The sequence below is a fragment of the Miscanthus floridulus genome, chromosome 6 (genome assembly GCF_019320115.1).
Source record: "Miscanthus floridulus cultivar M001 chromosome 6, ASM1932011v1, whole genome shotgun sequence".
In the NCBI taxonomy this organism is placed as follows: domain Eukaryota; kingdom Viridiplantae; phylum Streptophyta; class Magnoliopsida; order Poales; family Poaceae; genus Miscanthus; species Miscanthus floridulus.
In genome coordinates, this window is record NC_089585.1 from 79,062,951 (window position 1) to 79,086,103 (window position 23,153).

At 44.4% G+C, this 23,153-nt stretch overlaps 2 protein-coding genes across 3 annotated transcripts; one reads left to right on the top strand and one right to left on the bottom strand.

The window, feature by feature from the left end:
- Positions 1-16,050: 16,050 nt before the first annotated feature.
- On the top strand, positions 16,051-21,199 carry LOC136456195 (single myb histone 1-like). Of its 2 annotated transcripts, XM_066455976.1 has the most exons (6): positions 16,053-16,581; positions 17,082-17,311; positions 19,875-19,959; positions 20,188-20,271; positions 20,365-20,697; positions 20,774-21,199. In XM_066455976.1, exons 1-6 carry the CDS (start codon positions 16,432-16,434, stop codon positions 20,789-20,791), a joined length of 900 nt encoding a protein of 299 aa, XP_066312073.1. In that variant the 5' UTR covers positions 16,053-16,431; the 3' UTR covers positions 20,792-21,199. The 2 variants fall into 2 exon arrangements, with proteins under 2 accessions (XP_066312074.1, XP_066312073.1); XM_066455977.1 differs by lacking the exon at positions 20,188-20,271 and having other exon boundaries at positions 16,051-16,581.
- A 1,230-nt stretch (positions 21,200-22,429) lies between these two features.
- On the bottom strand, positions 22,430-23,095 carry LOC136460736 (pentatricopeptide repeat-containing protein At2g37320-like). Its single transcript, XM_066460321.1, has one exon. It carries the CDS (start codon positions 23,093-23,095, stop codon positions 22,430-22,432), a length of 666 nt encoding a protein of 221 aa, XP_066316418.1.
- Between the last annotated feature and the right edge of the window lie 58 nt (positions 23,096-23,153).

Sequence of the window (23,153 nt, forward strand, 5' to 3'; positions counted from 1 at the left end):
GTACTCTTTTAGAATTGGGTGTCTCTACGCATACTCTAGAATTGGCTATTGAGCGCTGCTACTCGTTGAGCCAATTGACCCAAGTTGTCAAATTCTTGTCCTAGCAGCTTTTCCTTCCACATTGGCAGCATTCCTTGGACAGCTAGAGCAGCTAGCTGATCATCAGCCAAACTCAATGAGAAGCACAAATTCCTAGTCTCTCGGAATCTCTAAAGAAACTCAGTGCCCGATTCATTAGTCCTCTGTCTCATGGTCGTCAGATCAGTGATCTTCTTTTCTCCAGTCCCAGTGTAAAAATATGTATGAAACTTCTTCTTCAGTTTAGCTCAATTGGCAATGGAGTTGACTGGTAGTAACAAGAACCAAGTGAAGGCTGGCCCTGACATGGATAAGGAGAAGAAACGAACCCGATGGGCATCCTCAACTGATGCTTCACCCAACTATATAAGATACCGACTGACATGTTCTATTGTGCTTGTACTATCTTGACCAGTGAACTTGGCAAACTCTGGGAGCCTATAATTTGTGGGAAGAGCGACCAAATCATACCATTCTGGATATGGATGTTTGTACGAAAAGGTCAGCCCCTTCAGCTTCAAATCGAACTGATTCTTCATCATCTCGGTCACCTTCAGCAGCAACTCATCAGCTTGTAGATTTGGATTTCTCGGTACTTGCTGACCCATCTGTGGATTGAAATCTCACGTGCCTTGATATCCTAGATTTGGCATCACATGGAGGGTGTTATAATCCATGCCATAGTGATAGCCTTGTGGAATCTCAATCTATTGGGTCCTTTACTGGTTTGCTGCTTGAAGTCTCTGATTATAGACATAAGGATCTACATCTCTACGGATCTTTTGAATTGATGGTGCTATTTTTTGAGCCGACGATAGTATGTGGCCTGATGTGCCAAAATTGATCATCTAGTTTTGACTTTGCCCCGTTGGCTGTTGTACATGCTGTATTGACGGTCCAGGATTGTACTGTACCTGATTCGTAGCAGTGCCTACAGTTTGTTTAGATGAACCTTGAAGTGTCTGGACATCGCCATTACTGGCTGGTACTGCTTCTTGATGACTGGTACCAACTTGATTAGTCCCTTGAGTCAACGGATCTGGAATGTTGTAATAAGTCGATCCAACTTGACCAACTGGAATCCCATGAATCGCCTCTTTCATGGTGTTGTCAAATGCGTCAACGAAAGCTTCATTGCGGCTTGATATGGCATCACGAATAGATTTGTCTATGGCTTCTATAAAGAAATGCCTGTCTTCAGCTTCAACTGTATCTGTCTGCCCGTGTAGTAGAACTCTTGATAGTGGAAATTTCTGAATAATTGTGCTATCACGTGTTTTGGTGTAGGACAACAAACACTTCTTCTAAAATTCTTCTATAGCCTTGCCAATGGTATCCTTATCCTCATCAGGTAGGTCTTCATAGTGTACCATAAGGATGTTATCATTGTTGTGAGCCACCATGACAATTGTGGGGTCCCACCGGGTGTGCCAGAAATATGTGTCGACACAGAATTTTTGCCTCCGTGCCGAGGCCACATGCAGCAAGCCGAAAGGGTCCGCTCGATGGAGCAGATCCGCCTGGCTTCAGCACAAGGGTGGTCGATCCTGCATAATCCTCCTAAGACATGCCAGTCAATTTGACCCTGCAATTAACAAGGAGAGAAAGCTTATCAGTAATTAAGGGCGGAACGTGTTGGTGTTGCCAGACAGTCCCGAATGTGCGGCTCTGAGAGCCGATATGAGAGAAAATCGACTAAATAGCCGATTCCAGCATATTCACAATAATGAATTGATTAAAGCTCATGGGGTTGTATAAGTAGGATCGGTTATCATTCAGGATAAATGTTATTTAAGCAAATATTAATCAATGGCAATAAGATATCAATGATGATTGGTTTATACTGAGCCAATGATTACAAGTAACCGAACTCCTTTTATTTAAAGAAATAATTCAACACCTCTTAACCATTTAATAAAGATGAATCTAATGAACATGTTAGATCTCATCTATCGCCATGACCAGTGGGGCATGAGACAGAATCATGCAGGCCATAGAAACAATAATAGACTCGACAACCCTAACTCATTACTAATATTAGTGGGGCATGAGACAGAATCATACAGGCCATAATACAATAACAAGATCATGGGGCTAACACATCTTTCAACTTATCTCTACTTCAATGATCTCATGATGTGAGCTATTCATGAAAGCATTCGATATCGACTAAACAACCAATTCAAGCATAGCGCACAGTTAAAGCCATGCCTTCTTAGAAATAGATCTACTAACTAACGATCCCCACTCCACGATGCCAACAGTGGGGTGAGAGGCAGAATCCCATAGGCTATGATGATGGGCTATGGAACGGTTTTCATTAACTAATGGATCTACTCAAGATCAGACTTGCCTTAACCGCACAATATGCACGATTACGATTGACACAAAACAATCGATGAAAAACATAACTCATCGCTTAAAATGTAGATTAGATCAGTTTTAGATTAGCAAATGATGAGTTAAACAAGATATAAGGCCAATCCAGATCAATCTCAATCGGACAGAGTGATATTGCTATAATTAGATAAACAATGAAAGCAATAAGCAATATCGGTAACTTAATGAATCTACCAAAGACTGCCATACTAAGGTAGAGTCGATAACTTCACCTTGATCTAATTCAAGCAGTGGGGTGTGAGGCAGAATCACATAGGCCATACTTGAATTAGACAAGAATCGATAACTAGTCTATACCAGAGTCGCAGTGGGGGTCGACCGGATCGATACAGCCATACAAACAGAGGTATAAACCATGATGGTACTTACAGACAAGCAGTGGAGGTCGACCGGATCGATGCAGCCATACTCGCTGAAGAACTCGCCGAGATCTACTCTACTCCTACTCCTAAGGGGTGGCCAGAGCTGAAAAAAGTAATTGACTTTGTATTTGATTGATTGGTGTCTTTTACAATAGCCGGGGTCTGGTATTTATACCTAGAGCCTAAAAACGAACCTTGCTCGAGTACGACTCAATACAATCTTTGGCATAATGAAAACATTCCTAATTTAAGATAACTTGGACTCTAATCTTTCCCTTTTTATAGAGTCCAGCATGTCTCGTCCCAGCACCGATCATAGCCTCTGTCGTTATCTGCTGGCACTATCTGAAGAAAGCTGATTCTAGCGCTGCATCCGAGTCAGCTGGTTCCGATCCGCACACAATCGATTCCTTGCGGACATGATTTTGGGAGTTCTCTAGCTCTTGAGATCCTCCTTCCAAATTCTAGTGTAAACATAATCCCATGCCGACTTTGCCTCCGTCTTCCATCCATCACCATGAGCCCATGACCTAGCCAGCCTCTACCACCACGCTTGTTCCTCACGCGCGTGCCCTAGCCGCTACTCCACCACCGCTCCATGCCATCTCATCGCCGCTCCATCATGACATCACACCGCCACACTCCGCGCCATCGTGCCCACCGCAGCAGCGCTGCTTGACTGCGCCTGAGCCACTGCATGCTCCCATCCCCTAGCTCCACTGTGGTTTGGCCACATCTCTATAGCGTATGCTCGTGACCTACACTGTCATCGCTAGCCCCATCTAGAGCCGCATTGAATCATAACCCTAACTCTAATTGTCGATTCCTGTGGTGCCCGTGATCCGTTCCTCTTCTCTTCGGACACCGATTCATCAGGTAGCAAACCCTCGATTCTAATTTCATATCTAATGCTTGCTTCTTAGGGTTTCATATCTCTAGATGTATATTGTAATTATTTATATATCCGATCTATTCTATCATGCAGCGAGTCGATGTGTTTGAGGTTACTTTGGCAGTTGACAGTTAACTCGGGGCCAAGCCCACGAGTACGGATCGAGGCCAAGCCTCAGAAGTGATAGTTGGTAGTTGATTCTTGTCAGTGGTAGTTGTTCTTTTTAGCTCTAGCAATGGAACATGTCAAGAATGTCAGAGGTGGTCCTGGTGATGAGGATCCGAGGCCTCCACCTTGCCTGTCTGCTGAGGTGAAAGGCAAGGGGACAAAGAAGACTATATCAAAGAAGCAGAAGTTTGCAGATGCTGATACAGCAAGAGTAGCAGTAGTAGTAGCCACCGTAGAGTGTGCATAGAGATGAGGTGCTTGGAGTGGTGTTGTCATTGCAGATTAGCTCTCACCAGCATAGAGGGTCACCATCGAGGTGGTAGAGTGTCGTCATGGTAGTCTAGCTGGGACTGTCATGCTTGAGGGATGGCATGTCGTTTTGGAGGAGAGTTAGCCTTAGGGGGAGCCACAGCAGCAGGCTCAACTAGTAGAGCAGACAGAGTAGACTCAGGAGGCAAAGCAGATCGAGGAGATAGAGCAGGCACCTCAGCCATAGTTACACTGCTCTGGTCGTACTCATACCCAGGTGACACCGAGGATAGAGACATAGAGGAGGGCTTCTCGTCTACCTCCTAGACCATAGGGTCCGCCTTCAGTGACTCACCTAGATTTGAGGGCCACCATGGCCAAGCAGGTGTAGCAGCTCAGGTTTGTACAGTTCGAGGACTGGTTTCCACCGAGAAGGGATGAGAGTGCTTTAGAGGGATTCTATACACCACTGTAGGAGGACTTCTACAATGCTTATCTGAATAGTGGTGTGGCTTTCATATCACAGAGGGTTTGTTCCATTGAGGCCATTGTAGTAGCAGCTGGAGAGCAGATCCGCCCTCATCTCTCTTACTTGCTAGGGTTGACAGACTTACTTGAATGGATATGTAGATATGTTCCATCTTAGGTCCATGAGTTCTACGCTACACTTTGGATTGACCTAGCTCATAGGTTCATACACTTTGCATTCAGAGGCCGTGACTATAGGCTGATGAGCTTCAAGGTCAGAGAGATCCTCAGGTTAGAGTCACCCATTCGCCTTCACGAGGTTTGCTATGGTCACACAGAGCCTCCTAGATGCCCTCACGATGGTCTTGTGCCTCCCATAGATCTCATCCGACCTTGCTTCATAGAGCCATTCGGCGAGGGGTCGAGTAGGACACCCAGAGACCTTACTCCTACAGTGAGACTACTTGATGCTATCATGAGGAGGACCCTGCTACCGAGGATGGGATATCGTGAGGGATTGACTCATATTTAGTTGTGGCTACTGAACTCCCTGATCCAGCAGATAGTGTTTGATATATGGGATGTCATTCTTTCTAAGATGGAGGATACACTTGTAGAGGGATTCAGAGGTCATAGGCAGCTGATGTATGCTCACTGGATCACTTTTCTGATTCACAAGGCAGTTACAGTGAGACCTCCTAAGATGTTGGCAGAGTATTCTAGTGCTACTATAGAGTTTTTAGCTTATAACATGACTCAAATGCTCTGTCACAGCAGAGTAAGGACACCTAGCCAGCCGAGCCGTTGCCTAGAGGTGCCAGAGTCTACAGCCCAGCTGAAAGGTCCTTGTGTGGTTTTAGTAATTGAGTGACAACCTAGGTGGACTAATTATGTTTATGTGAGATACACAGGTGATTAGTCCACAGGTACATGTGTGTGAGCAACATATGCCATGAAGGTGAAAATGGCTTGGAGATGTTGCAAAGCTCACACATGTGATGATGAAGGAGCTTAAATGCACATGAGACATGACATTGAGTCATGTGATCAAGGTGGAGAAGATCAAAACAAGACTTGGCTTGATGGACCAGTTGCAAGCGTGAAGGGCAAGTCGAAGGCTTTGGAGTGATGGACCACATGACGGTGAAGCTTGAGCAAGACTTGGCGCCAATGGACGATGGCAATGGTGAAGAGCAAGTGAAGTTAAGATCGATGAACTAATATGATCATGTGATGATATGAAGTGGATCATATCATTATTGATCGTGTTGGTGCATGTGTTGCATCAACATTGAAGGAGAAGGAATGGAATGCGCAAGGCAAAGGTATAACTTAGGGCATTTCATTTCACCGGTCATAGGTGTGTAGAGAAGTTTATGACCGGGTTTAGGATAGATAGCCATACTATCAAGAGGGGAAAACTTGTTTGCATATCGGTCATCTAGTGCCACTCGAGTGATCTAACTTTGCATCGTCGCTAGGATCGAGTGGCGTGGCAAGTTGAGTGGCTAATCCTTTGAAAAATGATTGTGAAAATGCTAACACACATACACATGATGGTGTATACTTGGTGGTGTTGGCACATTTGCAAAGGAGAAGAAGTTGGTGATGAAAATGAGTGAGTCACGCTAGTTATAGTGTGACCGAACGCGTCTGGTATGGTGACCGGACACGTCCGGTATTTGGCGGCATACTTAGCGATCGGATGCATCTGGTCGCCACACCGGACGCGTCCGGTGTGAATTAGAAAAGGCAGTGTTCGGCAGAGCAGTCGATCGGACGCTGGAAGTGTCTGGTCCGGTGTGACCGGACGTGTCCGGTCGTCGGTGGGTGCTTACTGTACTTGATCGGATGCTGAGGCTCAACGTCCGGTTAGCTTCTAACAGTCGCATCTGGTCGGCCCTAGTGGCTTACTAGACTCGACCGGACACAGCGGTTGAGCGTCCAGTCATCTTGTCAGAGAGCTATTGAAGGCAACGGTAGGACATGTGGTGGTCAGGCAGCTACCGGACACGCCCAGTATGTGTCCGGTATTCACGATCGGTGCGTCCGGTGTAGCGTCCGGTGCTACGTCCGGTCGACCCGAAAAATGCCCAGTGAAGGGGTAACGGCTAGTTTAGCCCATGGGGTTATAAATAGAAGCCGTGGTTGGCCTTTGGCCAGGAGCTTGGAAGCTGAGCACCTTGGGGGACTTTGTGTCCATGCTTGAGAGTGCTTAGGAGCCCTCCATCTCACACATACTTGATAGTGATCATCCGATTATGTGAGTGAGCGATTCTAGTGCGATTGCATTGTGAGGTTGTATCGAGTGGCACTAGGTGATTGAGTTGCAAGGCGGTGGTGCTTGTTACTCTTGGAGGTTGCCACCTCCTAGACGGCTTGGTGGTGGTCTCTATCAAAGCCCGCAAGAAGTTTGTGCGGCGCTCTAGAGAAGAGCTTGTGAGGGGCATTGTGCTCGCCCCACGGGAGTTGTGAAGAGCAACTTTAGTAAAGCGTGTCATTGAGCTACCCTCTCCTTCGAGGTAGGTTCTTGCGGCACCCGACGTGTGGGCTTGGCGGGTGATGCCAATTAGCCGCCGAACCACCAAGTGAGCGGTCGACACAACAGGGACTAGCGTGTTGGCAAACACGTGAACCTCGGGAGAAAAATCATCGTGTCAACCTTGTTATTCTCATTGGTTTGCATCCTCGTTACACAAGCCTGCGATTACTTTCATATACATTGAGCTTGTGTTGTTGCTTTTGTAATTAGTTAGCTTGTGTAGCTTGCTAGTTATCTTCTTGCTTGTGTAGCATAGAAGTAGCTCCCTTACATGGCTAATTTGGTTTGTGTAACCTTGTTAGTCACATTGCTTAGTTTGTGTAGCTAAGTAATTGCGCTCTCTAATTTGGTATTGGTTGCCTTGTTATTGAGCATTGCTAGTGAGCTTAGGTGGCTTTGTATTTTTGCTTACTAGCATGTGTAGGAGCTCCCTTGTTGCTTAAAGTACTAGTGGCATAGGTTTGTGTGACCTTGCTTCTAGAATTGGTTAGGTAAGCTCTAGCTAGCCTGACACCTTTGTTGCTTAATTAGTATCTTTGGAAGGTGCTAGAGAATATAGATAGAGGGGTGTAGTCTTAGCTAGACCGATAGTTCTTAATTCCGCACTTGTTTCGGTTAGCCGACACAATTAATTTTAAAAAGGACTATTCACCCCCCTCTAGTCGCCATCTTGACCCTTTCACCAGCAGGATGAGATTATCAGGGGCATTGCAACGATAGAGGAGGAGCAGCTAGATGCATAGTAGGAGGGTTTGGTTGAGAGTGATCCTAGTGACAGCTCAGATGATGATTATTAGGCTATTCCTAAGATGCCTCCACGATGACATGACGGTGAGGCCAGTGGCTCCAACTTAGCTCCACAGGCACGACCCCGCTCTACTTGCTATTCTTGAGCGGATGAGGTAGAATTAGGCTCGCCAGGCCTAGGAGACAGCAGCTACCCTTGCACAGGTTTAGGCCAGACAGGACGAGTTCCAGCGATAGCAGCAGGCTATCTAGCAGCAGCAGTAGGCCATGCAGCAGCAGCAGCTCCTCATCCAACAGCAGTTACTTGGTTTCATGCAGCATGTCGTTACTGCCATTGGGGCTCCACCTCCATAGCTTACACCTTAGCTCAGCCAGCCTGCCACAACTATAGTGACTCTAGGTTTTTAGCCCAGTTGGCTTCATAGTTAGGGACAACCAGCTACCATGTTCACTTCACCTACAGAGCAGGTGTCCTAGTGGTTTGCTTCGCCAGTGCCAGCCCAGGGTCTTTCCTTCACACCTCTACATACGGGCTTCACACCGGCTTAGAATTCGTTGATGCTTGTGATAGATACCCTAGTTTCTAGGAGCCTTGGTGCTACTTTCAGTGAGTTGATAGGGCAGCCTACATCGCTAGAGCTATGTGTCCCTGGACCTTCCACCATTGCTCTAGTTGCTGGGACTATAGAGATGCTCCTATCATCAGTTGCATCATCAAAGCCACCTGCTATAGTCATACCTGCAGAGTCACAGGTTGCACTAGTTCTAGAGCAGACCTAGACCTCTTCAGCGTCACTTCCAACAACAGAGGGTCAGATAGTTCAGAGCTCCAGATCAGAGGATGATGCTACCTAGTTCTAGATCGCTCATCGCACCTCAGTGCCCGACTCGTCCACCACTGCCCCATCGACAGACCCTTAGGTTTTGGTGCTTGACGCCAAAGGGGGAGAGGGATCAAGTATGATAGACTTAGGGGGAGCGATATATCTAGGGGGAGCTTATTTATTACATTTGGTTTTTTATGTGTGATACATTATTATGCATTCATGTTTACTTTCATGCATTGAACTACATAAGTATGATCGTGATATTTATGTGATATGTGACATATGTGCTCTTTACTTTGAATTATTTATATGTCATGTCACTTGGTTATGCTCATTTGCTTTGCTTCCACGTCTTTACTCCGATTCAAATGAGCTTTATTTCTTGTACTCATGCTTATTTCATATCTATTGAGTACATCATGTTGGCTTAGGTCATATAAGCTTGCCTAACTCTTTTGTTCTTATTGTCAAAAGTTTATATGAACCAAGCATGTTGAAAACCTCATCTCTTTTACATACTCGAGGTTGTATTGTCATCAATCACCAAAAAGGGGAAGATTGAAAGCATCTAGGCCCCTAGTTGGATTTCGGTGATTAATGACAATACAAGATTACTATGACTAATGTGTGTTTTGTAGAGGCAATTAAGTTAGGTCATGGTAATGGCAATTGATTGGGCAATCATGGTTGTCATGCCCCTACGATGAAAATCATTTTGGTTTTCAAAGGATGGACTAGTTTTAAGTGTTGTTCGGTGTTGAAGAGACACTTAGAGTAGTTTAGGACTTTGTTTTTCCTTTGGCCATACTATTAAGGGGGGTATGAACTAGTAGCTTGACCTAGGTGAGTTTAGTGGGTTAGGTGTGGTGCACACTTGTCAAATCTAGCACTAGGTAGCTCAAAAGTAGCCCTAAGATCAATTGGAGCAAACTTCATTCATATATGATTTCAAGTTGGAAGTGAATGGACGGTCAAATGTTGACTGGACGCTGGTCCCGGTGTGATCGGACGCTAGCAGTAGAGTCCGGTCAGTTCATTTGATCAAGTGAAGTCATCTAGATGCGACCGGATGATGAGAGAAATGTGACCGGACGCTAGGTGCCAGAGTCTGGTCAACTCTAGTAAGGTTCTAGAGAGGGAGAATCCTAATCGAACGCATCCGGTTAGTGCTGACCGGACGCTGGTCAGGTTTCGGTTACTGACGGGACGCTGAATAGCAATGTGTCCAAACGCTGGGTGCCAGAGTCCGGTCAACATCAGTAAGGGTCCAGAGAGCAGTTTTCATGACCAGACATGTTCGGTCAGTGCTGACTAGACATAGGTCATAGTCTGGTCACAACTTAATGGCTCTATGGTGGGGAGAACTGACTGGAGCGCCTGGTCACCCCATAGAGTGCTGACTCAAGCGCATAACGGTTCGTTTTGAATGAGGGAGTATAAATACTTTCTCTATTCATTCAAGGGAGTACTCTTGCCCATTTCAACAGCTGAGAAATACCCTTGAGAGTGCTTAGAAGAGCAAGAGCCTAGTGAGGTGATTGAGATTTGGGAATCCAAGATTAAGGCCTCATTACTGAAAAGAGAGTAGCAAGTGTGCATCCATCCTTCTCATTAGGCTTGTTGTGATCAAGTGAGAGTTCTTGCTTGTTACTCTTGGTGATCACCATCACCTAGACGACTTGGTGGTGATTGGGAGTTTGGTGATCATCTGGTAGAGCTTGTGGATGACCCAACTCAAGTTGTGAGTGGTTGTGGGTGATTCACCACGGCGAAGTGTCGAAGAATCAACCTGTAGAGAGCACTTGATCCTTACGCGGATCAAGGGGGAGCTACACCCTTACGCGGGTGCTCCAACGAGGACTAGTGGGGAGTGATGACTCTCCGATACCTCGGCAAAACATCGTCGTATTCCTTCTCCTCTCTTTACTTTAAGCATTTACATTTGAGCAATTCAATTCTTGTCTTTATATTCTTAGAATTGCCATGCTAGAGTAGGACTGGAACTTAGGGTGCTAAACTTTTGTGCGGTAGATCAATAGAATCACTCTCTAGGCACAAGGGGTGAAGTGGGCTAAGTGTAGGGTTTATTTATTGCAAAGATTTTTAGAATTAGTCTAATTCACCCCCCTCTTGGGCATCTTGATCCTTTCAATGTCAACTATTGGAAAGATCACTTGTATCTTGGTCATCAAAGAAGCAAAATAGTATAGCACTTTCAACCGCTGAAGCGGAGTACATTTCGGCCGGTAGTTGTGCTCAATTACTTTGGATGAAGGCAACTTTGAGTGACTTTAGAATCAAATTCAAACAAGTGCTGCTACTTTGTGACAATGAGAGTGTCGTGAAGCTCACTAACAATCCGATTCAACATTCAAGAACAAAGCATATAGATGTCCGCCATCATTTTATAAGAGTTCACCAACAAAAGGGGACATTTGCATTGAGAGTGTGGGCACCGATGATCAACTTGCTGATATCTTCACCGAGCCACTTGATGAGAAGAGGTTTTGCAAGCTAAAGAATGAATTGAACATACTTGATTTCTCAAATATGTGTTGATGCACCCTCATATATGACATGCCTCTCCTTCGAGCAAAGCAAGGTAAAGTTGATTGATATGTCATTCATCTATTGCTAAGGACGTGTTTGGTGCATCTAGTCATTCCTCACATATGTTAGGATCATTCATGGAAATCAAATAAATTTGATGCTCGTATGGTACCACTATTGCTTCTATGCTTGAAATGATCTAGTGGTAGCATATGACATGTTTATGGGCTTGTGAACCTAGTGTTTGATCTAAAAAATGAGCTATAAGTGTTTAACTCAACATGGTGCATGATAACCCTTATTTGGAGGTGTGAAGAAGCTTGCCCTTGGATCAAACTGAGTTAAATATCTTTTGTAAGTGATCTAGATTGAACCAAAATTAGGAAAATGATACTCACTTCACATGGTTTCACCCCAACCTATCTAAAATTTAAGCTCACCTTTTGTGCTAATTGTTGACAAAGGGGGAGACAAATTCACAAAGATAGTAAGATAGGGGGAGCAAACAAATGAAATGACTTTGTAAGGGGATCAATTAAATTTTGAAACATACAAGTAAGGGGAGCAAGCTCATAAACTTGTATGTTGCATTTGTATGTGCATTTACATATGTTTGCTTGCATGGCACAAGTTTTTAAATTTCCTATCCATACTTGTGTGGTGTGTGCATTTACATATGTTTGCTTACATATGTTTGCTCATGGGGTTTTCTAGTTTTTGTGAATGTCTAGTTACTAATGGTACTAAGGATGATGTATATTGGCAACACCGATTGGTATCACGCTTCAAAGGTTCATTCTTTACACCTTAGCATTATTTGGTAGCTATTACTCTCCCAAACTTCCAAATCCATGCATATGTGCAAGCTTTCAAATCCAAACTCTTAGCACATATGTAGGGGGAGCTAATACTACCAATTTGGGTTGATGAAACTTGTCCATAATTTTTACACATGGTAATATGCTTGGCCAAGTAACATGAATCCAAAAAGATTTAATTGAATATCTTTGTAAATAGGTTGTCACCAATTACCAAATAGGGAGAGATTGAAAGCCCTAGTTTGGTTTTGGATAATTGATGAAACCTAGCACTAACCTTTGTCATGAGCTATGATATGAGCTAGGTTGGTGCAATCCAAGTGAGGAGCATGGTGGCACTCAAATGGTGATGTTGATCACATGAAATGATGAGGATGACCACATGTAATAATGATCAAGTGCTTAACTTGAAAAAGAAGAAAGAGAAAAACAAAACCCTATGGAGATCATGACAAAGGTATAAATAGGGGTTTTATTTCGGTGATCAAGACACTTTGGAGAGTGTGAGCACATTTAGGATAGATGGCCATACTATTAAGAGGGGTTCTTAACTAGACAATTCGGCCGTAGAGCAAGCAAAAATATTTATGGAAAATAATTTGAGAAATGCTAACTTGACTCTAATATGTTTCGGGGAAACATCTTGAGGGTTAGCAACGCTTGTGAAGGAGTGTTAGACTGCTTGTGGATTGAATCAAGAATAAAAAATGCTGCTAACAGAGCTGTTTGCCTCGGGGTGGTCACCGCCATGGGTGTGGTGGTGCACCGCCTTGGCAGAGGCAGAGAAGTGCTGGTGCTAGGGCTAGCACCGCCACCCCAAGGGCGGTGCCCACCTGGAGGTGGTTGAGAGTAGCAAGTTAGAGGCATGGTCACCGGCGTGTCCGGTGTACACCGCCATGTGTATGGCGATGCATCGCCATGGTCACCGCCATTGGTGCTGCGGTGCACTACCCCTTTTTCCAAAGACTCGATTTTCTGGGGCACGGCTGGGTGGTCACCGCCACCTTGTCCGGTGTCCCAACGGCTAGTTTGTGACCCTTAAAATTCGACCGTTGGCCAAGTCACCGCCATATCTGGTGCCAGTCACCACCCTGTCCGATGACCTCACAGAAACAACTCCAAGGGGTATAACGGCTCTATTTACTTGAGTGTCTATAAATAGAGGGTGTGGCCGGCCTTGGCCACTCTCTTGGCACCTCATACACTTGTGCACACTCTTTGGAAGCTGAGCAACACACTCCACTCACGTGATCACTTGATTTCATCATCTTGAGTGAGTTTGGAGAGCCTCTAGTGCATTGCATTGAGTTGCATCATCTTATGGCACAGTTGGGTGATTTGGGCTGGTTGTGAGCTTGTTACTCTTGGTGTTTGCCGACACCTAGACGGCCCGGCGATTGGAGGATCGTTGAGCGGAGTTGGTGATTGTCTCTAGCCTCGATCGGTTGCTTGTGAGGGGTCTTGTGCCTTCCCTGGTGGAGAGCTGAAATGTAACTCTAGTGGATTGCTTGTGTCATTGAGTTACCTCACTTGTGGGTAGGTTCTTATGGTGTCAAATTGTGTGGACGAGGTTCGTGCAACACCTCTTAACCGTCAAACCACCAAGTGTTGGTTGACACAATGGGGATTAGCATGCTGACAAACACGTGAACCTCGGAAGAAAAATCGGTTGTCTCTTGCCCCTTGGTATTCTCCCGGTGATTGAATTGGTATTCATCTTGTAATTGGTTCACTCCTCTACACGGCGGTATAATCACCTTACTCACTCATTTACATTTTCACAAACTAGTTGTAGTAAGCTCTTTAGTGTAGCTAGAATTGAGAGCTTGCTTTGTAGCTTAAGTTTATCTAGTGGAGCTCTTTAGTGTAGCAAGTTTGAGAGCTCTTAGTGAGCAGCATCTTAGCTCTTGTGTGTGCCTAGTGATTATAGCAACTAGAATTATTTAGATAGGTGGCTTGCAACCTTAGTAGAGCTAGAGCAAAATTACATTACACCATTTGTCATACTAATCAAATTGTTCTAGTGATCTTATAGATTTTTAAATAGGCTATTCACCCCCCTCTAGCCATATTAGGACGTTTCAGTGGTGAGGAGGAAGGATGGTGGTCGGCCTGGCACGGTGGAGAGCGCCACAGTGGAGCACGACGGCGATTCAAGAGGGTTCGAGAATGGGTGCGAGCATGGTGGCGATTCTGGAGAAAAGTGACATTGGAGTTTTTTTAAGCAACATGAGATGGGTGCGGCAGGTGGGTGAGTGACGGTGTTAGGCTGTTCGGGCGGGTAGAGGCCCACCAAACGCAAGCATCCAGGTGAACGGACGTCGTACCCACAGTATTTCCGTTTCACTATATCTTTTGAGGGAAAAGGACATGGCAGTGCATAGCGAGGCAACAAAAATTTGCGAGGATTCAATGAAGGATACTGGCGATTGTGAACAGTGAACCTATGACGTGGGTTAGTTGCGGAGTGAAGATGCGCCCATGAAACAATGACATCGAGCGTACACGAATTAGTTGCGGATTCTTTAGAGAGGAATGTTCTTTTGAAGCGCATAGATGTTTTGCACTACTCCGTACATAATATTGAGCACTTTTATGTGATACACGAGTTAAATGCAATTCTAGGATAGTACCAAATTAAAGTATTTTAAGTTTGACTATTAAAAAAATATTAACATTTATAATATCATATAAGTATTTATCAGATTTGTTATGATATATATTTTCATACTATATATTTATTTGCTGTCATAAACATCAATATTTTTATTTTTATATTTTAGTAAAACTTTAGACAAGTTAACTAAGAATGCAACTTTGTAGACAGAGGCGGTAGAATTCAATGGCCCTGCTCGGCCGTGATTCTAAAACAGTTGTGGTTGCTTGTGTTTCTTCTGCTGAGAATAGTAGATGCACGTAGGCTGTTGCAGCAAGCGTTCCGAAGAAGGTACTACCTCTGTCCATAGAAGTGCAATTCCAGTCGTATTTTTGGTTGATGTGTCTAAAGTTTGACTACTAATATAGATAAAAATATTAATGTTTGTAACCTGAAATAAATATATATAGTATAAAAACACATCACGTGCCAAATCTAATAATACTTATTTTATATTATAAATATTATTTTTTTTATTTACAGTTAGTTAAATTTAAGATATTTTACTTTGACTAAATTACTATTTTTAGACAGAGGGGGTAAATACGTGCGGTGGCAAGAATGCTGAAAATGAGCAAACTTGGCGGAAACCAATCCTATCTTGAGTTGTCCACGTTCCACAAACAGCACCTATGTCACCCATTGCACCACATGTTTATGTCGATTGTGAGTATTGAGGGGCCGTTTGGAAGAGCTCCTAGGGCTCTGGTTCCTTCAACTCGTGCACTGTGTTATGCTCGTGCACTGTTAATCGAAGCTGTTTCAGTCTTACTTATCCAAATGAACTAGGAGCTAAGAGGAGCCACTATTTTTGGCTCCTCTGGTACCGGCTCCTCGACCACTATAGAATGGAGCTGGAGCCGAGAGGAGTGCGGCCAATCAGGCCCTAAGTAGTATCTAACGGACTTAGACTCAGACTCAAGAGAGAGTGAGAGACCCCCTACTTAAGGCCCCATTTGGGTCCTATGGATTTTGAGAATCTGAATAGAGAAAATCCCATGATCCTAAATTCCTATTCAAAGGGTCTAGATTTTATAGAGATTTTAATTCACATATTTTTGGAATCTCAAATTTTAATAAAGCTATTAGAATTCCTTTTTCCCGGATTTTCAAAATCCCTTAAATAAGTGCAGCTAGAAACCAAATGGAGCGCGATGTCGGCAATTCATCCCCGAATTTATTTTTTATATATTTATTTAAGCGGGAGCTCTCTGCATCATGTGGGCGTCCTTTTTATTTATTTATTACTACATCTGATGACGACGATAAAGAAGAGAGGGCTGGCTTGCTTCCAACGCCACCAACGCCAACGCGAAGCCGAAGCCACCGTCGACCCCTGGTTGGGCCTCTGGCAATTAATCCCCTTGCCTCCGTAACCTCCAGTCCTCCGCCACCTCTTCTACAACAAAACAAGCCTAATGGCTTGCTCTCCATCTCGTGCGACTACGCTGCCCTAGAACCCTCGTCGCCGCCCCTCTTACGATTCCCCTGTCCCCGATCGCCCCCTGACACGCCCGCCGCCCCCGGACCCTGCACCGGAATTCCGCGCGGAATTCCGGGCCGGATCGAAATCGAACCGAACCACCTCCCTGCGTGCGCCCCCGATCAACAAACTCCCACGCGCGCACGCACGCACGCACGCCTGACGCGGTTGGATCCTCCGATTTGCTGCGGATGGGGGCGCCGAAGCAGCGCTGGACGCCGGAGGAAGAGGCCGCGCTCAAGGCCGGCGTCGCCAAGCACGGGCCCGGCAAGTGGCGCACCATCCTCCGGGACTCGGACTTCAGCGAGCTCCTGCGCCTCCGCTCCAATGTTGACCTCAAGGTGAAGCTCGGATCTCATGGGAGGGTGGGCGGTGGGTTTTTGGCGATCAGCTAGGGGGTAGCATGGAAGAAATCTCCAGTCTTTTTAGTAGGTTATTAAATTGAATGAGAGAAAATTGCGGTTTTGGACGGCCCGAACAGCTTGGCGTGTTCCTTATTTGGTTCTAGATCGGGATTTTAGGTGGTTGGTAGTAGGGATTGAATAGAGTTTGAGGGTGCTGCTCGAGTGTAATCTGGGATGTCAGGAACTTCTAGCCATAGCATCATGATGCCCTCAAAGCTTTTACACCGTTTTTTCATTCCATTGGGAGGTCACTTCCATGTGAAGATCTTGTTCACTATAACTATTTGTCCTTGGGAGGTCACTTCCATGTCGAGATCTTGTTCACCATAACTACGATTTGTTTTGTTGGACACCATCTGTATTTAAGTCTCCAAGTTCATTTTGAATGTCTGTATCGACGAGTACAAATGAATCTTCGGTATGGTCTATTTGTGCAGGACAAGTGGCGCAACTTAAGCGTCACCGCAGGAGGTTACGGGTCTAGAGAAAAGGCAAGGATGGCCTTGAAGAAAGGCAGGCGCGTGGTGCCTAAGCTTACTGCTGAGCTGATGGACGTAGATGGCAAGGATATGGACATCGCTCATGACGCAGTCATTGAAGCGGAACCGTTAGCAATGGCTTTGGAGCCTTTGGCAATTGAGGAAAGTCCAGATAAGTCAGTTGCTAGGTCAGTAGACTCGGTGCAAATATTTTATCAAAGCTACTTATTGTCTTTACGAGTAACCTACCTTTTCAGTTAGCCATCTTCCTTTTTGGTGAAGGTGTTTTATGTGGATACGTGGGACTAGATAGAAATTATCGATATAAATTGATTTGGAGTTCTGATTCTAGTCCTGCCTGGTTAGACATTAAAGTTCAGAAGTTGACCGTAATGAAAATTCTTTTTAAACCATATTCTGGTGCAAGCGGTAGAGTCTTACCGCCTGTGACCGGAAGGTCCCGGTTTCGAGTCGCGGTCTCCTCGCATTGCACAGGCGAGGGTAAGGCTTGCCACTGACACCCTTCTCCAGACCCCGCACAGAGCGGGAGCTCTCTGCACTGGGTACGCCCGCCCTTTTATTAAGGTATCTGAACACTGTCTCGACAACATCTAGCGCAGGAATTTGTTTACAGTTGTATTTTGAGTTGGGGTTCGTGATTTTGTTTACATGAACAGTTCCAACTTACAAGCACATTAAAGGACAAACCTAAAATAAACATATAAGCAGTGATCTTGTAGCAAATCAAATGCTTGCCTATTTTCTATCATATTATAAGCATGCATACATTTCCTTTGATGCTCAGTTTGACCTCTCTCATCATGTGTTTAGTTATTAAAGTTCATATGTCGATTTTTTAGGAAATGAAATATAAATTGTTACTCCCTCCCTTTTATTTTAGAAGGCATGTTTTTTCAATGATGTTCAAATATAAAAGGCGCACAGTTCCCAATGCTTCCTATACATCAAAACGCTAGTTAACTTAATGCACATAGCAATGAATTGTTTTTTTCTCCAACTCAATTTATTTGTACCAAAGCAACAGAGAAGTAATAGCTACGGCGAGCATGTATACATGCAACCAGTGTGAATGACTCTTTGTCGTGTTCATGTATGCACATATTAGTAATGTGGAGTTACTTGGGTCACTTCAGTCAGATTAGCAAGCTTGTTTGTCTTTGTTCCCAAATAAATGTGCTCGCTAAAACTGAATGGAGGGACCTTGCTGCTGAATTGATGGTAACCATGCATGAGAAGAAATAAAATTATATGGTGATCATAATAGAAACAGAAGACTATGCACATGCACATGTTAAACCCTTATGGCCAGTGTGACAATGGTGGGCTATGCGCACACAGTCATTAAATCATTCTCGCAAAGAAAACAGATTAATAAATGTTGACCTGACTGTACTTACAAGTTGGACATGCTCTCTATATTTGAACCAGTCACAGAAAATCTGATTGGGGCAGAGGGGCGAGGGTTCAGGGTTGTCGGTATCTAAAAACATGGGTCGAAGGTGGTAGTTCGGAACATTGGAATCCAATCAATCTGGGTCGATAATTGGATTTGGGGTCGATGAGCCATGATATTCCATGCACAAATAGTTACAGAAAATCAATACAAAGAATACAAGTCCAACACACTACCCACCTAATGTAACAGTGTGACAGTCATGCTCAATCACGCAGCCTCCCTTTCTTGTTCCTCGCTTTCTCTCTGCTCAGGCAACCTAATGCCACTAGTCACGAATCAACCACGGCTAGCCAACATCTCGCACCAGGTGGTAGTGAAATTGATTGCCTACAATGTCCTCTTCTCTTTTGTGCTCCCAGTTTCATTGGCGAAGGCTTAGTCTTGCTTCAGATGTTGCTGCTCCCCAAGTCGTGCGGTCATGTCCACGATTGTTGGTAGTCATGTTCAATGCTAGCTCTCTCCCATGTCTCAGCAACATAAACCCTCCTCTCCTCTCCCCTGTACCTCATTACAGCCCTTTGGATCTGTGGTGTACAGTGTACTCCTGCCACAGTGGATTGGTGACCCAGAGGTTGACCTTGCTTGACCCGACCCTTGATTTGGGATGATGTCCTGGGGTTGCAGAAAGCGCCCGACCCTGACCCCTGTGATTATGGTTTAGACATTATGGTAACAAAGATTAAGTGACGAACATATATATCTATCTTCCTTGCTATTTGTAGTCTGCAACACATGTCAGTTGATTACGTTCAGTAAAGCCAACTTTGGGACATTATTGGATGTATCCACATTTGTTATTCATCTTCTGATACTGCATAACAGTTTTAGCATTTTCGCCTCCTCTATGGTCTGTGCTATATTGAGATGTTCTGGTAGTGTCATAATTTGTTCCTATGGTGTGCAATACATCTGGATTCTGGAGCAAAATTTTCAAGTAAACTAAAAAGGAAACTGTTTGTGAATATATACAGTTGACACACACATCCTCTGAGTTCCACGCATGCTGTGCTCTTCCTAATGTTCAATTCCTTACAGAGGTTGTCTTGCTATGAATGTTGTTACTTTTGTGTAACATGTTTATTAGTACATAATTACATATCATTATTATTTTGTTTATTTACTTGTGATAGCATATCTGTTCAGCAGTTGGAGTCCACATTACTCTTTTCATTTTACTTCAATTGTTACTGTCCAACTCTTTGTTTTATTCAGCATACTGCTTTCTTGATGCTTGGTCATCCAGTGTATTTTATGTATGTCTGTCATTTTTCCAGGCTCGATGATCTCATATTAGAAGCTATAAGGAAGCTTAACGAGCCTTCTGGGTCCAATAAGGCAGCCATTGCTGCATATATTGAGGTTTGTGGATATCAATTTATAGTGTGCTTACTTGTTTTATTTTGTGTTTTGTTTTAACTTACTTACATCAGCTGTCCTGCTATTTATTTTCTGGTGACTGCTTTCTGTAATGGGAATTGTCTCATCCTTTTGTATGAAGCATCTCTGCTGATTTTTTGCTAACTTGAGCAAACCTTTATTACCTTTTCTTTTGCGGACGGATTTAACTTAAATTGACTATATGTTTAGGACCAATACTGGCCACCTGCTAATTTTGAACGCCTGCTATCTACAAAATTGAAGTCATTGGTTAATTCCGGAAAATTAATCAAGGTCTCTCCCTCCCTCCTTCCCTGGGTCGTCTTTTTAGAAATATAAAAGTGGGGCCAGACTTCAAGCTACATACTATTTGAATCATAATTGTAGGTAAACCAAAAGTTCAGAATTGCACCAAGTTCACCTCCCTCGGGTGGAATAAGCACTAAGGTATCCTCTGCTAAAGGGATGGACACAGAAAATAATAACGCTAAACGGCTAACTAAGCCTCAAGTGGTTGCTGAACTGGAGAAGATGAAAGGCATGACCAAGGAGGAGGCAGCTGCCTTTGCTGCCAAGGCAGTTGCCGAGGCAGAAGTAGCAATAGCAGAAGCTGAGGAAGCAGCAAGAGTTGCAGAGGCTGCAGAAAATGATGCTGAAGCTGCAAAGGCTTTTCTCGATGCTGTCACTCTATCGATGAGAAGCAGGAATGCTGCTTCCATGGTATAGTGAACCCATCCTTTGTTAGTATATAGCTGGTACATAAACTCTACAACTGATAACACTTCGATGGATGCAGATGCTTCGAGCTTGCTGATCCTTCATGCCGTCACATGGTTTTGGCCAGCAGCACACTGGTGTTCTGCTGCAAAGATTTTCTGGATAGATGAGTTTCTTGTATAGCCTTATAGATCATGACGCATCAACGGGAGGGGTTTTCAACATCTTGCTGCTGGTCCTGTGCTGTGCAGCCAATCGACATTCGACAATATGATAACAAGAATGAACGGGAAAGTAGTCTTGATTTATTTTTTTTGTTTTCCCCCCATTGTGTTGCTTTGTAATTAAACTCTAGCCCTTTCCCTTAATTAGTTGAAGTGAAGTGATGCCGTCTAATAGAACAACTGTAGTGAAAAGAAAATGTCAGAAAGCTGCCTTAGTTAATGCAAATTGCTGTGATAGTATGTTTCTAGATATGATTATCTGATGACAGCGTTTAAGGTTATATGTGTGCTGCTTTGTTTTTTCGTGATTACCTACGCTTTTAAGAAAGCATGTAAGATTTACAACCTCGGCTCGGGATACCAGCCAATGTTAGCCTAAACGGTTAAACCGTTAAACGGATTAGATGGTCTAACTATTTATTCAGGCTGAACTAGACGGGGATTAAACGGCTGATTAAAAGGACATAGAAAGACATTGTGTAACGTTTACAGGACTAAATGGCGGTGTAAGCGAACAGTGCCAGCAAAACGGTTCAGCACAAATGATGTCTCGTTTCTGATAGTTATATATTCTTCTGTACGTCAGCTCAGCACAAATCATGTCTCGTTTCTGATGGTTATATATTCTCCTGTACGTCAGCTCAGCACAAATCATGTCTCGTTTCTGATAGCTATATATTCTTCTGTAATCAACTCGTTACACCTAGTACGTTTGGTTCTGGTTCAGTTAACTTGTGACTGGATGTAAGTTTGATCAACTGGATGTAAATTTGATTCGTTTATTAAGACGTGTGTGGCCAAACTTTTAACAATTCTATTGTTAATGTATGTTAATAAGATAAAATGGAAACATTAAAAATCATATGTTTATATTTGTTTCAAAGGAAATTTCACAATATCACAATCTTAGTGGGTTTTAGAAGTCTAATGCAAAAGAAATCAGGGAGGCGCACATTGTGAAGTGCATATTTTGACGGTGATATAATTCTTATCTGAAATGCATCTATAAAAACATTTAATAATAAAAGCTTTAGATTAACACCTCCTATGCTACGACGCACGTAATTTACTTATTCTATTCAGCTTGAATGCTTGACACCCAAATATTGCTGCAGCTGCAGTTCATTCCTTCAACTTTAAGAGGCCATTCTGTGTAAATCTACATGGTCTAAAATTGTACAAAATTGTGTTCACTCAACATGTCAGTTTCCAGAATCACTGTTCTGGACTTCTTCTGGCATACATAAAATTGATTAACATTAGCCCTTGCAGTCATGCACTGCCCGTGTTCTCCAGATCACATCTTCCAATGATGCTTCGACAGTTAATCTTCTGCGTTCAGCCGTTCACTCAGCATGGCTATATCTCTTGATGCCGTGGACTCGATTCATGATTCCAGGTCATTCATCACGACTCGCACAAGACTTTGCAAATAGCAAGCCTTGCTGCTGATTCTTGGCAGGCCACAGGTGAAGCTACAGATGCAGCTTCGGCCCTTGATGTTCAGAAACTCAGGTGACCCAGCTGCACCCAGGCGTGTGATCAGCACTCTTCTCGCTTCCAGCCTGAGCTTCATCAGCCGTGCTGCCTCCGCAGCCCCGAACCAGTCTCTCATAGTTCCCGGCGCCACCATCGGGCTGCAGGGCTCTCAGCTCCTGCACCGCGATGCTTCCCATGGCGCTGTTCTTCTGGGCCAAGCAAGAATGCAGAAGAGTACGCCACGCCAACGCGTTCGACGCGAACGGCATCTTCCGGAGCAGGTCGTACGCCTCTTCAAGCCTCCCAGCACGGCCGAGGAGATCGATGACACTGATGTAGTGGTCCAGTGTTGGTTCCACGCCATGCTTCTTGGCCATTGCATCGAAGTAGCTCAACCCCTCGGCAACCAGCCCCGAGTGGCTGCAGGACGTCAGGATGGCGATGAAGGTGTTGCCATTGTACATCCTGAGCTCCAGTGCGCGCTCTGCAACCGCCAGAGCTTGCCTCCCAAGGCTGTTCTGACCAAGCCCCTGCATCACTGAGTTCCATGATACGACGTCCCTGACCATCATTTCTTCAAACACCCGCTCGAGATCAAGCGTCGCGCCGCAGCTGCTGTACATGCTGATCAGAGAATTGCTGACGAAGACGTTACTCCGACTGAACCCGTCCTTTACGGTGCGTGCATGTGATAGCATCACAGTACCTCTAAATCTTAGATCTGGGAATGATCTTGACTTAGATAGGGAAACTTGT